The sequence below is a fragment of the Pseudonaja textilis genome, chromosome 7, assembly GCF_049901715.1.
Source record: "Pseudonaja textilis isolate UNSWEBS1 chromosome 7, rPseTex1.2, whole genome shotgun sequence".
NCBI lineage: Eukaryota > Metazoa > Chordata > Lepidosauria > Squamata > Elapidae > Pseudonaja > Pseudonaja textilis.
Genome location: NC_141996.1, coordinates 52679576 through 52697949, shown reverse-complemented (window position 1 = coordinate 52697949; position 18374 = coordinate 52679576). Strand labels below are relative to the sequence as shown.

The following is an 18374-nucleotide window of genomic DNA, read 5'->3' as shown; positions in this document are numbered from 1 at the left end:
TAAGTGATGGAATACTATGTAATGAGTTTGTTTAATTCAGTGAGTTTGCTGTGGTCTTTAAACCACAAATATGCACAGTATATTTCATACTACAATAGGGAAAATGCTACAGAAAATTGCTAAAGATCTTGTCTAGAGCAAATATTTACTAATGGTTAATGTTAGGAATATTTATCTGATGATAAATCAGAGTCACTTCTAAATGAAATGAGTGGCAAATAAATTTAGGAGGGAGAAACAAAATGGTTCAAAAGTGCCCATATAGAAAAGGGAATAATGTATCAATTAGTTGGTGGAGATAGGTTAACTATTTTATACCTTTAGTTGATATTACAATTATTTAACATCAAAGGCTTTTCTCTTAAAATAGATTTCTGTGTACTCTGAGCCATATCTTGCACCACCAAAATAAATGCTGTGCTACAGTCTTTCTCAATTTCTCCACTTTTTTGCAAATCTATTTTAAGGTTCCCTCCCTCCTTTCTCCCTCTCCCAGACTCAAGAACAAATCTGTTCCCAGAGTCTTCTAGTACACATAGTCTTTTTAAGTTAATAAAAGCAAGAATTCTAGAATTATTCAATAAAATTAATCAGTATTAGTAGAACATGTTTGCCCTGGGAAAAGTGCTTAGAAATTTTTGCATAAGCGCACCAATGTGCCTACCACCCCTGTCCTATTGTTTCTTTTTATTTTTCTTATATGTATCCATTTCATGTATTCATAACTATGTTCATACTTATACTTGTTATCTTATAATCGCTTGACAAGATAAATAAATAAAATGACATTTTCTGCTTTCAAAATAGATCCTACATTGTGGAGCACAGACCATGTACGCCAATGGCTAGAATGGGCTGTCAAGGAATATGGCCTCCCAGATGTGGACATCATGCTATTTCAAGATATTGACGGAAAGGAGTTGTGTAAGATGACCAAAGATGACTTCCAGAGGCTCACACCAAGCTACAATGCAGATATTCTTCTTTCACACTTACACTACCTCAGAGAAAGTAAGAAATAAATAGGTTTGACTTTTCTTTAAAGATGTATGCCTATAAGATGCTAAATGCTTCCAGTTAGGAAATTATTGATTATTTTTAAAACAATGAAAACTAAAACAATATATATTTTATATGATTAGAATGGGTAATAATGTTTTTTCTGGTCATATAACTTTGCTTTCTTTCCATTTCTGAAATGTTAATTCTAAATGAAATCATAGACATACTGATTTTGAGTATATTCAGGCATGTGTTCTGTGCAACAAAATGAGCACTTTAGAAAATCCCATTAAAATTGATGTTTTCAAGTTTAAGGAAAAGCCACCCCAAATATAAATAATATAAAGTAATATATAACATTTAAAAGTAGGAGAAGAACAAAGTGAATTGGTTACTTAAGGCATATAGAAAATGCTTTGGTTCTAAATTTTTTAAAAATGTAAGTGAACGTTGTTTTAATATCAGGCAGTGCAACACCAATATGACATATTTTTCACAGATTTCATAATGAATATTGTCATTAAGACATTCCTTAATATTATTCTGACTTAAAACTCTCTGCTTCCAACAGAAAAATCATAAACCCGTTCCCACAAAGACATGAATGGACTCATGACTATAAGTAATCCTAGTATACTAAAAGAAAATGGTTAGTAAGATAATTCTGACTTTTTTTTTAAAATTCTTGGTGTTGCTTTTTGTTTTGTAGCTCCTCTTCCACATTTGACTTCAGATGATGTTGATAAGGCTTTACAAAACTCTCCACGGTTAATGCATGCTAGAAATACAGGTAATGCTGTCACTGCTCCCCTTTTTATAGGCCAATTTTAAAGTTCAGGATTTCTGTCTAAGAGATTCATGTTGACTGTATTTTTTTAAAGAGTGCTTAAGACTGTCATATATGTTTTAATATTGATAGAATTTCATACACCCAATGCTATTCATAAACATGTAAAACATTTAGCACTCTTGAGGCAATATTGTTCAGTGAGAAGAGAAGAGTTAATCACCTATGCCTTTCCCATATAAACATGAACACAATTATGAGACCCACATGGAATATACCCAACATTAGTTCTCCTGGTAATTTTTCCTACCATGTAAATAAAACAAAAGAAAATAGCAGGGCAGCTTTTGCCAAGTTGCCTTATGTTAGTGAAGGAGCTAAATTTTGAATTGGTATTCCATGGGAAAAAAAGTTTTTGTACATGTGCAAAAGGAAGGAAATGGAAGGAAAAAAGAACATTGTAGCCTAGCTTGCTTTCTGACCTTATAATATTCTACATACAGTGAGATCAGATACTTACTATGCAATTCATGTGAGAAAGAAGAATTGTGAATTTAAGAGGCTGAAACATATCAGTTGTTCTAATCTTTTTGCAAGCTTAATCTTTATTCTATCTGTACTTTTAAAACCAGTGGAACTACTTTGAATATCTTTAAATGGTGCAATCTAATGGTATGCAGTAAATAATGTAGTATCTCAAGCACTTTTAATACCAGAGGGAGACATTTTTGGATTTGTCCCTTAACTAGGAAATCTTACCTGAGATCCATTGTTGTGTGCGCCAAACAAATATCCGTTTAATCTCCTGGGCTTCTAGACATTTAGCTTCTCTTATATTCTTTTTATCAGTTACAGTACATTGGATTACTACTGTGAATCATTAGATAACTTCCCAGAAAAATGCAAATATTCTTGTGAGATATTTGCCCATCAGATCAGATTATTAATTTTTTAAAAAGCAGTAGGGAAAAGAGACAAATTGTATAGCTTTAATTTTTGTTCAACTGCCTGTAATTAAAACAAGTCCTTTTTTTTGAACTGTGCATCTGGTAATGTAATATCTATAATTTGATCAAATAAAAGTTCAGGATACCTCATTTTTGTTATCATTCATGCCTGACAGTTTTAATGACTTCTAGTGACCAGAAATAACACCTTGTATAATAATTCTTAGCTCTGGGCGCTTTTTAAGAAAGGATAGATTTTTCACTTGATATTTTTTCTATATTTTTATATAATTATTACTACCAGTAGTAGTAATGTTAATTATATTTATGTATCTTTTGATTTCCCCAGTATAAATGAATACAGTATATGGAATTACACACTTAGAATAGGACTTAGAAATGTGATCAATAACATGTTAAACAACTTGACATCAATTCATGTTTTGCTCTATACAATTGTCCTTTTACAAAGAGATGTGATATATCATTCTTAAAATACTTCATGCATTTCATACTGTAGCTTAAAATAATTTGCTAATTTGTTGAGATTTGAAGTTGCCATTTATTTGACCATTTTGATACATAATTCATAGTTTTGAAGGGTAGCAGTATTGTCTGTGTTGTTGAATAACTTTACATCATCAGCAAAGAGAACACAGTTGCTCTTGATATGATCACAGAGGTCATTTATGTAGAATATGAAAAGAGATGGTCCTAGAACACTGCCTTGGGGGACACCACTGTTGACAGGTACAGAATTTGATACGACGCTCCCAATTTTGACCATTTGTTGTCTGTTTAACAGGAATGCTTCTGTCCAGTTATGCAGGTGTCCAGAGATACCGTAAGATTTTAGTTTTAGGAGTAGTTTGTCATGTACCACTGAATCAAAGGCTTTACAGAAGTCTATGTAGATTACATCTATTGCTTTGCCCTGATTGAGTTGTGTAGTGCATATGTTTTGCAGTGTAAGAGTTGCAGATTACATAATAGTTTTTTCCTAAAACCAAATTGTTTATTAGAGAGTAGGTTGTTTGTTTCTAAGTGGAGGATGATGGATTGGTTAATAATTGATTCCATGACTTTACAGGTGACACAGCATAAGGAGATTGGTCTGTAATTTTCAACTAGGCTGAAAATTACTTAATCCCTTTTTGAAGATAGGGATGACAATTGCTTGTGACCATAGTTTTGGCAAGGAGCTGGTCCTGAAAGATTTTTCAAAGATTATGCTTAGAGGTTCGGCTATGGCAGTGGGCAGCTTTTTTAAGAAGTAGGCACATATTCCGTCCAGTCCAATAGATAGAGATGGTTTTAGATTGCGTAGTGCTTTTTCAACATTGTCTTCTGTAAAATTGATATGTATTAGATCATTGTAGTTGTCTGTGGTTCGACTAGGAAATACTGGGCATGATCCATTGCTGTTTACAAATACTGATCCAAAGAATGTGTTAAAGAGGTTGGCTTTAATAGTGTCGTCGTTGCTGTCTTTACCATTAAGTCCTTTCGGGGTGGGATGGACTTTGAGTCTTTTAGTTTGTTGTTTACAAAATTGTAGAAAGTGCGGGTGGAATTGGTGCATAGAAGGTTTTCTTTTTGTTTAATGTGATAATTGGTGCATTCAGTTTTTATCTGGTGGCATAAATTTTTGTATTGGCTTTTGAAGTTGGCAACGTGACTAGATTTGTTTTTCCGCCAAAGTAATTTCTTTCTTGATTGAAGCTTCCTTATTGTTTTGGGCAATTTGTTTTTTCTGGTTTTGGGAGTTGTTAATGGTACATATAGTTTGATGACTCCTTTGACTTCAAGTAAAAATATGTTGTAATGGTCTTCTACAGTATTGCATCCAGAGAATAGAAATTGCCAATCAAGGGATGAGAGATCATTGTTTATAAGATCATAATTGCCTTTTTTGAAGTTATAATTGGGGATTTCATCATTGTGATGATTTTTGTGTGGACGTATGTTGAGACAAAAGTCAATCATGTTGTGGTCACTGTTGGAAAAGGGTTCTTTAATTTGTATTCCGTAAATTGAATTCAAACTATTGCAGAAGATGAGATCGAGGCAGTTGTTAAGTCTAGTATCGTTGGTTACTAGTTGTTCTAGTCCCAGATTTGTTACTGCATTGTAGAAGGTTGCATGTGTGGGTTCAGTTGTACATTCGTTAAGGGTCCAGTTAATATGAGGTAGATTGAAGTCACCAAGAAAGATAAAAGCATGTGGGCAGGATGCTGCCCATGTTAGAAGTGTATTTAGCTTGTTTGCATGTTCAATGTCATAATCAGGGGCTCTGTAACATAGTAAGAACCTAAATGTGATATTTAAGGACAGTTCACAGACGATGGTCTCAGGAAGAGCAAGCTCCTGAGTAACTTGGATGGTTTTTAGATGTAGGGACTTTTTATAGACGATAGCAACACCACCTCCTCTACGGATTTCACGATCTGATCGGTAAACATGATAGTTTCTTACTGTGGTAATGGAGTCAGGGAGAGATGCATTGAGCCATGTTTCACAGACAAATATGATGTCAAATTTAGCCGTATTTAGTAAGAGGAGGAATTCAGGTATTTTATTCACAAGGCTTCTTGCATTAAGTAGCTTGCATTTAAGGCCAGTTGTGGTTGGAATAGAGGTAGTTAGGGGCATGCATGCCTAGTTTTGAGTGATGTTGTGACTTTCTTTTGATGCAATCAGCTCTGTAGTCAATGTATAGGTCCTTTTTTCCATTGTCTAGACGGTTTTTGAGTTCTGCGTGGAGTTCACGAGAGCTGATTCTTTGGATAAGTCTGGTCTTGAGCGAAGTTTTTTGTGGTTGGGATTGGTTTTTGCAATGGTGTTTATTGTATGAATGAATATGTGTTTGCTGGACTCATTTTTGCATACAACTCTACAAAATCTTGGGGCCACAGAGCCGTCCTTGTATTTGTACCCATGGCCATCTCTGGTTATTTCAATGATATCTTCAGGAGAGACGTTTGTTGTATTTGAGTTGCTTATGATATCACAAACTTTGGTGATGTCATCTGATTCTTTGGTGCCTTCGAGACCAATAAGATGGCGTTGGGACGTTTCTGTTCACATTCCATGGTGTCTCTGATGAGTAAGGAGATATTATTTGTGGAATTATTTGAAGGGATAGTAATTGTTTGTGGCTGTGGTTTGGTGGTTATTTTGGGTTGTAGTTGTGATTGTAGTTGAGGTTGTGGTTGTTGTGGGATTTGATGTTGAGCTGATAGGTACTCACTTATCTGTACTGTATTTTCTTTTCAAGAGAAATTAGGCTTGCTTGTATAGTTGTTTCAAAACGTGTTGCTAAGTGTTCTTCTGTTGAGTGAATGAGTGATTCTGTGCTTTCAACTTTGTCAGGTAGGGTACTCAGTTTGTTTAGCTTAGGAGAACATGATGGACATAGATAAAAGAATGTATCTGAATTTTTAACCATATCAGCTAGGCTTTTGTTTGCGTTTAAGCAAAGCAGTAATGATGGGGTTTTTTTATTCTTGCTTCCAGGAGGTGCAGCATTTATTTTTCCAAATACTTCAGTTTATCCTGAAGCAACACAAAGAATTACCACCAGGCCAGGTATGCAGAGATGTGTACATGTTTTACTATACAATATATGATATTTCTATCCTTTTTTCCTTTTAACACATGACTGTAGTTTTGTCCACCTGGAGCTTAGCACATGTTGCCAAGCCATACCAAATTCTCTACTGGTATCTAGGACATTAATTACGAAAAGATGCCAGGAAATCTTTGATGATACTCTGCTTCCTGTCACAGCCTTCCTCTTTTCAAACTATTTTTCTCCTTCCTCAGAATTCCCTCCCCCATTACCCTTAATAGGCAGCACACTTTCTGTTTTTGCTTTTTCTTTGTTTATCCTGAATCTGTTCAGTGCCTATCGAATTCAGCAGGAAAACCAAGACAGCTGTACTTGTGCTCTGCAGGATGCTGAAACACTATTAAATTTTTTACTGAAAGAAAGAAAAGTTTCTCTTTACTGAAAGAGAGAATAATTGTCAGTGCCACTGTTTAGATGTAGGTGCTGAACAGGAACAAAGGGAAAAAATGAACAGACAGGGGGAGAATAGGAAGAAATATTTGGCACATGATTTTTAAAAGACTTTAGGGCGTGCTGAAAGATCAGGTGACCATGGGGAGATGGCCTGACTTTAAGGCCTGGATAGGCCACACAGCTCTGCTGCCCATTGTGAGGAATTGGTTTAAAAGAGATTAGGCATAAAGAGGATTTTATTAATTTAATACACCAACTTTTTTGGTTCTGGTTTTGTGCCTTCTATTTATTTATTTATGAATTAGTTTTTTTAGTATTTTTAATAAAAAATAAAAGCAAACAATATACTTTGATATTCTCTTCACAAAAACCTGCACAGTATATAATAAGATAGGGAGAGTACTAGTAATATGGTGCTAGAATTCTTTTCAATTTCAATTTCTTAAAAATAGCTGCATACTGGCCAAATGGCTGTGAAGGGAGAAGATTAAGAAGCTCCCAACATTCTGAGCTGCCTTCTAATTGTGACATGAAAAGGGAATTTGTAACTTTTCCCCACAACCAGCAGAGTCTGGTCCATTATTGAACCTGAAGATGGGTTGCCATCTTCTTTCACACCAGTATTGACCCTATTTGATTTTGGAGAATTATACAAGCAAATTGAGTTTTCATCCCCTTTACATAATTTATTTCCAACATTCTCTTTTGTTTGGAAAGAATTGTAGGATAGGAAAAATACAAAGCATCCTTTCCAGCTTCGTTATCATCAGTCACCATAACAGACTTTTGTTTTTTGTTATCTGCGTAATGAAGCAACCATTATGTCTCTGTGTGTTTCTGTTCTCCCATCCCTTTTCATCTGTGTATATGTATAGATATCAAGAAGTACATCGTAGGCTGCATGCATTCTGTTTGGAGTCATGAAATAGGAAGAGGAGATGGTCAGCAATATTCCTTAGCGGCTGTCCAACTGCCTTTCCTGTAGACATTCGCTGAGGGAGTTCTGTCTAGACCCCAGCTAAAACTAGCCATTACTAATTTTTTTCTTTCATCAGCTGCTGTTTTGCCTATACACAATGAATTGAATCCTGTTCAATTGTCGAAAGTTATTCTGCTAACATACAGGCAAAATCCCAAACCTTTATATATAATTTATTTCCACTGATCTGTTTGGTTGAAAGGAATAGAAATTACTAAATTAAGTAATAAAAGGATCAAATAATCCTACAGTATAATAAGAAAGAAACAGAGCAGGAACAAAACAGTTTTAATGCACAGCCAAATGTAAGGAGTGAAAAAGATTGTGTGGAGCAAAACAGATCATTTGGAATTGTTTGCTTTTTTAAATGATTTTCCACTCATAGCAAAACTTCTTATAGGCCTTAATGCACACATATCTCTTATGCGTATTACATTTTAAAAAAACTTGAGATAGATCTTCAAAAGATAATATAGAAATTCTTCTCAAATAAGGATGGAAAAAGAAAGGAAGTAGCTTTCATTTAGAAAAATGAATAAATATGACTGGCACAATTTCATGTTTTAATACATTTTTCTTCTGAAGGAATCTGTTAAATTGCAATCTTATTGCTTTTCCAAGAATATATAAATTGTGTATATTCCACAACAATATATTTGTTGAAGATACTGTTATGCACCACCCCTATCTTAACATAAATGTCTTGAAATGTAAACTTAAAAAAAAAGAATAGGATATTTCGAGTGTGGTCATGCAAACAGTTCATTTGAGGATATTTTTAATACTGTTGTAATGTATATTATGAATATCCTTAAATTAATTTTATATTTTCAAGTCCTTATTAAATTTTCTTAAACTTATTTCAGTGTTATAATGAAAACTGATAAATAGCCATAATACGACAGATAACTTTCTCATAAGTGCAATTTTGAGAAGGAAGGTTCATAGCTATCTCTTTGATTGCAGTGTCATGTCTCCATTAATCTAACTAATACATGCATGCATATAATAAATTGGAGCTTTCAAAAAATGAGACAAAAAAAATGCAGAATGCATATAATAAATTGGAGCTTTCAAAAAATGAGAAAAAAAATGCAGAATCATAAAGGCTGCTATTTCCATGATTTTAATATTAATAATAATTCATCTTTAATTTGTTAATTATCTTGGTACTTTACTATGCAAAATAGAACAGAACCATACAAATCAAATGAACACAATAATGCAATGCAATGCAATGTGATACAATGCAATAATAGATGGACAAATGTCAAACACTGTATATGTTTATAACTCCAGGAAGAGATTTTTTTTAATACAGTGGCAATTAAGTAAACAGCTGTGAGAATAATGTGGAATTTTATATTGTGGTGAATATTTTGCCCTCAGGAATACTACTAATTTCAAGAGCTACCAGATGACAGACATTTTTGGCCTAAAGCAGGATTCCTATTTTCTATCAGATCGACTTATAGTGATTTCTTCTGCACACAGATATGCCTTATGAACCAGCCAGAAGATCAGCATGGACAAGTCATGGTCATCCTGCTCCTCAATCAAAAGGTAAAAGATATCGTAACTGAAAACCCAGCGGAAGTATCATGACTATTTCTAAAGCATTTCACCTTCACAAATTTCATACTTAAAGCAACCAATATAAAAACATATTTTATAAAAAAATCCTGACTTTCATTATCTGTTTTGAGAATTGAGAGAACATATTAATAAATTAGAGTTTCATGGTGAAATCAAGAGTACATTATGTAGCTATAATCAATAAGTTTGATCTTCAAGGTTGTTGGAAGTCAAGTGGCATACACATTTCATGAATAATAATAATTCAGCCAGATGTGAACAGGGAATCCATATTCTAGTTGTCCCTTAGTTATGGAAGCCAGATGGATGATTTTGAACCAATCCAGGGGTGCAATTCAATCAGTATAACAACTGGTTCGGTGAGCGCACACTTCACCCGCATGCTCTTACCTTCAACTGCAGCTGAAGAAACAGCTGAGATGCGGCAAACTGCTTTGCCATGTGAATCAGCTGTGCTCCTAACAAAAAGACATAAAGCACAGGAAAGAGCAGGGGCAGGGGACTGGATCATCGGAACAAGGTCCGAACCGGTAGAATCCCACCCTTGAACCAGTCACTCCCTCTTGGGCTCTGTGACAACCCAAGTTAATGAGCAAACACCTTCATTGTATCCAGTGGTGGGATTCAAATTTTTTTACTACCAGTTCTGTGGGCATGGCTTGGTGGGCATGGCAGAGGAAGGATACTGTAAAATCTCCAGTCAGAGGTGGTATTTGCCGATTATCCGGACTACTCAAAATTTCCACCACTGCTTCTCCAGAACTGGTCAAAACCTGCTGAATACCACCTCTGATTGTACCCCATATTGGTAGTTTTGCTATAAAAACTAGATAAGCAGTGCAAAAACATGCAGATCCTTCAGTCATATTGGACAAATGCCAAGAAAAACCATAACAACCCCCTTCCCCCGATATCCATTCCTTCACAGTGTCTGCTGTTCTGAAATCAATAGATTTCATATTATTTCTGCGAGATTGTTATTATTATGATTAAAGTACCAAGTACCTTCATTCCAAAGAATATTGATTATATCTCTCTTTGACATAGATGGTAATAAAGGTTTTGGTTTGGTTTTCTGTTTTTAGCTGCTCAAGCATCATCTTCAGCTGTGACCAAAACAGAAGACCAGCGTCCTCAATTGGGTATGTCTTTGGTTGTGCATATTTTGTATTCTAAAGGTGATGGAAAACGTTCAGTAGTTTATGGTTAGTGTGAGCACTATGAGCAGGCAATAGCCATCTTATATATAGTAAAAAACTAAATGTACTGTATTATCTACTGTTTTTCAAATTATTTTAAAATAATGAAGATAGCTGTCATGCAAGTAGTAAGGTAAATAAATGTAATGTGCAAAACCTGTCTACTAAATTAAAAATGATATAAGGTCCTTGGCTCTGCAGCATCATCTTTTGCCTGGGATCATGAATTATATGTTTCACTGGTTCTATACAAAATTCATGGTTTCAATATAAGGACAGGAATAAAAATAATTTTAACCATAATGGATTGTCATGGAGAGAGAAAAAAACTTTGTCCTTTCTGTATTATTTTGGAATCTGAACCTTTCCCTGGTTAAATTCCTAAAAGATTAGGGTGAAATATACTGTATTATATCTCTATCTAAGAGAGAAATCCTCAATAAAATGTTATAGATGTTAGTACCTCCTACTAAACTTCTTATTGGAAACACACACACACAAATATATATATATACATATACAGGGGTGGGATTCAAAAATCCCAACAACTTCTCTAACCAGTTGCTGAGTGGGCATGGCCATTGTGGGCGTGGCCTACTGGAACTTCCAGGAAGGCTGTTTTTTGCCTTCCCCTGAGTCCGAAGGCTTCCCTCAGGCCTCTGGGAGAGCAAAAATGGCCTCCCCTGGGCTCCAGAGGCCCTCTGGAAGCAGGAAACAGGCCTATTTTTGGACTTTCAGAACTTCCAAGAGGGCCATTTTTCACCCTCCCAGAGCCTCCAGACGGACCCTGCACTTACCTGCATCCAAAACAGGCTGTGTGAAGACTCTTGGGAGGAGCAGGGCAGGGTGGGCGGGGCCAGCTTGTCAGTTCAACTACCAGTTCAATGAACCAAGTGTAAATTTAACATCTGGTTTGCATGAACTGGCCTGAACCAGCTGAATCCCACACCTGTGTATATATACAGTATATATGTATGTATGTATGTATGTATATATGTATGCGTATGCATATGCATATGTATGTATGTATAAAGCCACTTAACTCTGTCCATTACTCTTCATGCCTCAAAGCCTTCATATTTCTGTCATGATGGCAATAAAACTCATTAAATTGGCCTTGACTGGTAAACCATCATAACTTAACTAAGGAGTACAAGTAAGCACGATTTTTTTTTTTTTTGTAATCCTGTCTATAGTTACTAGAATAAACTCCCGTTTGACAACCCTGTAATCCCTCATTTGGGGTAGAGTCAGGGCGAGTAGATGGAGCTGAACATTTATGGACCAGATGCCCTCCCTGACACCATACAGGGTTCACTGCAGATAGTTTTTTTCTTTGCACCCTAGGAGAGAAACATTTGCTGGTATCTAGGATTTAACTTTCAATCTTCTGAGTGGGAGGTCAGCAGCTGCACCACTAGGCCACCATGCAGCTTTATTCTATATATAAAATATAGAACTATATTCTATAGTTACTTGAATATGAGTATCTAAATGTATTTGTTTTAACTGATGGAAGATTTACCTTGCAGATAAATATAGTTTACCTAAGTTAACAATATTATGATAATGCATATTAATCCCCTGCATTTAGTTTGGAAACATTTATTACATAATTTTGGCTTATGTCTATTTTTATCTTGATTTAGATCCTTATCAAATTCTTGGTCCAACAAGCAGTCGTCTTGCAAATCCAGGTATGATAAAATATTAATGCTTTGGCAATTTTACCTGAAAATAAGAAATGTATTAATTACCCAAAAGATCAAGTGATGATAGCTGGTATTTCTGCATTCTATGAGTCTATCATTGTCATCAAAATTGTTTTTAATTTTAACTACAGGGGGAAAGTGAAAGAGAAGTGTTTAAAAGCTCTACTAATGTGTCACTGAGTGTTTTTGAAAACATGCTCCTTTTCAGACCATGTTAATATATTAGATGAGATCTGCAGCATTAGAAAAACAAGTATAGATTCTAAAATTTTTAGTGTGGCTGCTTGGATCCTACCAATCTGATCTGTGTTACTTAAAACAACAATTTAACAATGAGAAAGTATATGAAATTTATTTATAGATTTACATACATTTACTTGTAAAGTGAATGGTTATCCTGATACAAATCTGAAACAAAGACTGTCTACTTCCAATTCAAAAGTAAATGACTATCTAGCAAAGATCCCAATAAATCAGTGGCCATGCTGAAGAATAAACTTTTAGTGTTAATCAATACATAATGCAAATTGTTAAAACGTTAATTTTTAAAATATGTAATTTGATCTTCCTAAATAATAAAGAGTAAACATTGTCTTCTGTGGAGTCTGACTAACTACAATACCTTACTTTCATGGGACTAAACGTCAAAGTTCACATGCTATGAATGATGAGTCAAGGATTGTGTACAAAGGATAGGAATTGCCTTGTTTTAAAGACCTTTTCTGCTTTTCTAATGAACACATAGAAGATAGCTTTGGGTGAAAGTGTACTTTATAGATAATTATGATATCTTTGCATATCTTTGGTCCTCTCATATCTTCCTCTTCTTGTGCAGGCAGGTGAATCAGCTGAGAAACAAGGAAAGAGTACCCCAGAGATCTATGTAGATTATGGACCACTGTTTCATACATGGGCTAGACAGTTTTGTGTTAATTTCTAATAAATATCTCTAATGGTTCTTTTTTTCCCTACCTGCAGGGAGTGGGCAGATACAGCTGTGGCAGTTTTTGTTGGAGCTTCTGTCAGATAGCTCCAATTCTAATTGCATCACCTGGGAAGGTACCAATGGAGAGTTCAAGATGACTGACCCTGATGAAGTTGCACGGCGCTGGGGGGAAAGGAAGAGCAAACCCAATATGAACTATGACAAGCTCAGTCGTGCTCTTCGTTATTATTATGACAAAAATATAATGACTAAAGTCCATGGTAAACGTTATGCCTACAAATTTGACTTCCATGGAATTGCTCAAGCCCTTCAGCCACATCCTCCAGAATCATCCATATATAAATATCCATCAGACCTGCCCTACATGAGTTCCTATCATGCACACCCTCAGAAAATGAACTTTGTTGCTCCTCATGCTCCTGCTTTGCCTGTTACTTCCTCCAACTTTTTTGCTGGACCCAGTCCTTACTGGAATTCACCAACTGGAAGCATCTATCCCAACACTAGGCTCCCAACCACTCATATGCCTTCTCACCTTGGCACTTACTACTAAAGAGGAAAGAATATTTTAAAGGGTATGTTTTCCTGGAATACAAGGAATTAGAACCAGCAAATCTGAACAAAATGTGCCTGAAAGACTGATAATACTGACTAGGATATAAAACAAACTTTTTTATACAGAGATATTAAAAAGTGTAAAGATGCTACTAAATATGTTGACATCAAGTCTAAACATGAAAGAAGGAAATACATATTTAGGTAAAATTTTGTGATAATAACTAAAACATGGGACCAGAAGAAATGTATAAGATTACTATGTCTTTTTTCATATCACAGTAAAGTAATACAAGGATATTCTATTACGAACTTGGATGCAATACATGAATATATAAATGCATAAAAAAAACTTAACTATTTTTTTAACAAAAAAACAAATATGTAAAAAGCGGGACAAATTTATTTCTCGAGGAGACCATGTTGTGGTTGGAATAAAATGGACTGTATTCCATCAAGAGGGAGGGATGAGATATTTCAAAACTGTGAACACAATACAAGTTAAAGTGTGTTGATAATGTTACAGAGCTCTGAGCCAAACATTGGGTTTGAGAATGTGCTAAGGGCAAGTGTATGATTGTAGACTAAGGGTTCAAATGTCAGGAAGTTTTCCTATGCAGACCCTGTTGCAATAAATAGGAGCTCACGAGAGCACTATTAAAACCCTGTGTCTGATCAATGTAGAGGAAAGGAATAGGAGAACATGGGGTGATGAAGATGAAGGAAAAGGTATTTCTGTTAAAGAGGGAGAAACTGACAGTTTTTGAAGAAGTATTTGCTTGGACATGACAAATACCATAGTATGTATTAAGCCATTTTCAGTATTATCAAAGAAAAAAACAAAGCCTTTATTTGTAAGTCAAAAGAGGGAGAAATAGTGGTAATCAAAGTATGCATCTCTCTATAAAGATATTAAACTGGAATTGTGTGCTATTTAAAATAACACTTCAAACCTCATTCTTCTTAAGGGAAGTTGTTGTCTACTTAGTTGAAAAGGACAAAACCCAATTGCCAGTAGACATATTTGTTAGGCAGCGCCAGTTTTTCTTTCCGAGTCGCGAACGCTGTGCGTTTGTCAGAATGAATTATACAATCAGTGTTATTTTTTCTTTTGATATAATAATTATATAACTTATGCATTTATACACTACGAGTTGATCTCGGCCAACCAAAGACATAAAAAAATGACAATCAGAAATACTATGGCCTTGAATTTTAACTCTGTATGCTTCATGTTTACATTATGAATTTAACTAGTTCTTAGAAAGCAGAATGTATGTAATAAAATAAGCTTGGCCTAGCATGGCAATTCAGATTCTCACTGTTGTCTAAATTTTCATCTTTTTGAAAGTAATGAGTAAAAATAAATCTTTTTAAAAATTCTTTATAAACTTGAAATACTGTTTAAAAATGAAATGAAAGAAATTAGAACATACGTACTTTTACTTCACCTGTTAAAAATTCAGATTTAACGGTAATTATTACAATTTGGCAAACCAAATGAGAATGCTCTTCAGACTAGATGGTGGAATTGTCAGGAGGTCTGAAAGGGCATTTGGTTATTGCAGAATTTCTGATGTGCTTCTCTTGTTAATGTTGATCTGGAAATTTGAAAATATTCATAATCCTAAAATTTTGTTTATATATAAATCTAGAGCAAAGTTTTCCATTCCTTTATATGGATTGCTGCCTATTGCATCACATTAATTTTCAGTGTGTTAATATCATGTCAAATATCAATGATAGTAAGGAAGATTAAATGATAATTAGCAGGGAGAACAAGAATAAGAAAAGGCTATATATTTGGTATATCTCTTATTTCTACCTTAAAGAACTGCAGCCAAAGCACTTCTACCTTCCTTATTGACACATATTACTTTAGCTTCCTGCTTCCTTGTTCAACAAGACAACTTTCTCTGCCTCTCACCAGTATTATACTGTATAATAACTCTGTTCCATTCTCTGTTTTTAAAATGTATTTATCTATATTTTCCATTGGCACAAGGAACCTAAATAAAATTATGGCCAATTTTAAAATATACACAAAAAGAGTCCAAAGAATATTATTATGGATTTCATTCTGAATAAACTCAGTTACTTAAAATATAAAATTCTTTGCTACAACGGGTTTTATGATATGGGGGACTTGCATTCATCTGTGATCGATGTATATATGGATTGATCTTCTCCATACATACATACATATTTATTGAGAGAATTTTGAGTTTTATTAAAAAATTTCACATATCCACTTTATATATTCTTCCTTTATACTGTATCAACCTTTGTAGATTTGTCTAGAATATTTTTATAGAATTAATTGTATGCATTTCTTAGCATGATTATTTGCTCAAAGCAAAAGCAATTCAGGTACTTCCAAGGCTTGACTATTCACCTGACTGACTGATTCACTCTTTGCACTTTTTCATCTATACAGGAAATTTAGCAAAGCCTAATAGTTAAAATGTAACAAAATCTATCTTAAATTTTGCCATACAAAGTGCAGAACTTACATAGCTTTCAATAAAAGTAGATTTGAACCAATGTATTTGGTTCCCTGCAAGAGAGCAAAGTGCCTCCAGATCTACCTGGCAGCAAGTTTCTTCATCTTGCTAGATAGCAGGGTCAGGACTGGGCTGAATTTAATCTAGAGCTGAACCATCAGTCAGTTGTTGGGCGGGGGGAGAGTTTTTAAAAAATTACAATAAAATGATATTTTAAAAATGCACCCATCAGGAAACAGAGGAAATTGATATTCTCTTTGTAGTCAGGTGTTTCCTGTACAAAGAGGTACTCTCAGGTTATTAGAAATGATGGAATGTGAATTAAATCCAAGTATTCTGGATCACAGGTTAGGCTGTCTGTAGTATTAAGCTTGCCAGAAGTTGAAACTGGATAGTATTAGATACAATAAACTTTCTCCTATGAAATTTGAACAAAAACTAATTCAAAATTGTAACATTACATCATACATATCAAAGTCATTTCAAAATTTCACTCCTACATTGCATACATGTCCACAATATATTAATTGTCTCTGAGTTCTCCAGTCCTGATATTCAGCTATTAATATCTGAACTTTGATCTTTTCAGTTTTTCATTCAGAGAACTTCAATTTCATATCTCTATATTTTTAACACACTCATTTAAGCCATTCTATCTTTCTGTAGTTGGATGGTTACTAACAAGTTTTTACTAAGATACATAACCTTTAAAATTGTACTTTTCTTTTTGAATTAAAGTGTTACTGTTTCAAAATGTTTGGTATAACTACTTCCTTGGTGTAAGATCCAAAATATAATTATAATTAAATGGTGACTAGGTCTAGAACAATCAATTTTGGCTTTTTATCACACTTCTTAGCATGTATTTAAGAGAGGGAATTTTTTATGGTCTTCCTTGTTTTAACACAGTGTTACCAGCAATGAAATGATACACCAGAGCCAGGGAAAGTGCAGAATATACTTATCATTATCATTGATCTTGTAGTTATTATTAAATCAACTTACCTAGATACAGTTCCACTTCAACTGCAAGAACTGTAATCTTACTATAGCATGGATGCCAAGTGTCATTTTCCAGGGCCTCTTGCACCTGATTTTATTGTTCCTCTGTTTCAGATTTTTTTTTTTTTTGTATTATTCCTGACCTCTTAAAATAAATGGAGAACTTGTTCCTGTTGGCATTTTGTGCTATTTACTCTCTCAGGCAGCTAATTGTCCACCATTCCATGGAAATGTTGTATTTTAATACAGATGGGCATTGTATCAAAATGGTGATTGTTTTCAGAAACAAAGTTCCTGCTTATTGATGTTCTTAATCCTTTGTTACATTGCAAAATTTGAAGTCGAAATTTCACTTATCATCTCCAAAGTAATTTCAGGTTTGTTGGTATTTTTTAAAGAAAACAGTTAAAGATATATATAGAGGGACATTTTGTTAGCTTAATTTTAATGCAATGCAAATCAGTTCAAAGAGCAAAATAGTTTTCTCTTTTGGGGGAAAAATATTAGTGACCACACTACTTGTCACATTTTTCCCTACTGAAATACTATTTTAAAAGTTTTCAGTAAAATTTATATTTGCATTCTCCAATCCCAACCTTCAATATACAAGCGGAAAGAGTTTCATTTATTATTTATTTACTTATTTATTAAATATATATAGATGCAAAAGCTGTTCTGAGGATGCATAACAATCATGAGTTGCATTTCATTTCATATGAATAGCAGAATTTCACTCTTGTTGAATTTCTGTGCATGAGAATTGTAATATTGCAGGAATTCCTGCCACTGTCTAGCACATAGCCCAAGACAGACTTCCTCCTGGAGAAATATTATGGCAAGCAGTCATATTCTATTTTGTATTTGGTTTTGAAATGTTCTGCATGGTTGTTTTAGCTTGGCAAACTGTATTCAGATAATTCCATAAAGCTTTCAAATTCTCCTATTGTATATATTCTAGAAAAATTGGGCAACATATAAGCCATTGTGTGTACAGTACAGAATACAATGCAAGACAACAACAATAGCAACATAGCATTTTAAGGAGACTTGAGTATAATTGTATATTATATTTTCATTCTACTAATTTTCCTGAGTTTTTCAATGGTTTCACTACCATGAGT

General features: G+C 34.3%; 1 protein-coding gene across 7 annotated transcripts in view; it reads left to right on the top strand.

The window, feature by feature from the left end:
• Positions 1 to 15048, top strand: part of ERG (ETS transcription factor ERG) — a 122878-nt gene extending 107830 nt beyond the window's left edge. For 4 of the 7 annotated variants that reach the window (XM_026700515.2, XM_026700510.2, XM_087937641.1 and 1 more), the window contains 7 exons: positions 808 to 1011; positions 1712 to 1792; positions 6253 to 6324; positions 9234 to 9302; positions 10421 to 10477; positions 12184 to 12231; positions 13225 to 15048. In XM_026700515.2, coding sequence (XP_026556300.1) covers positions 808 to 1011; positions 1712 to 1792; positions 6253 to 6324; positions 9234 to 9302; positions 10421 to 10477; positions 12184 to 12231; positions 13225 to 13745 — 1052 coding nt within the window. In that variant the 3' untranslated portion in view covers positions 13746 to 15048. The remainder of the gene's footprint in view (positions 1 to 807; positions 1012 to 1711; positions 1793 to 6252; positions 6325 to 9233; positions 9303 to 10420; positions 10478 to 12183; positions 12232 to 13224) is intronic. The other 3 variants (XM_087937642.1, XM_087937644.1, XM_087937643.1) reach the window with 1 other exon arrangement.
• Positions 15049 to 18374: the final 3326 nt, after the last annotated feature.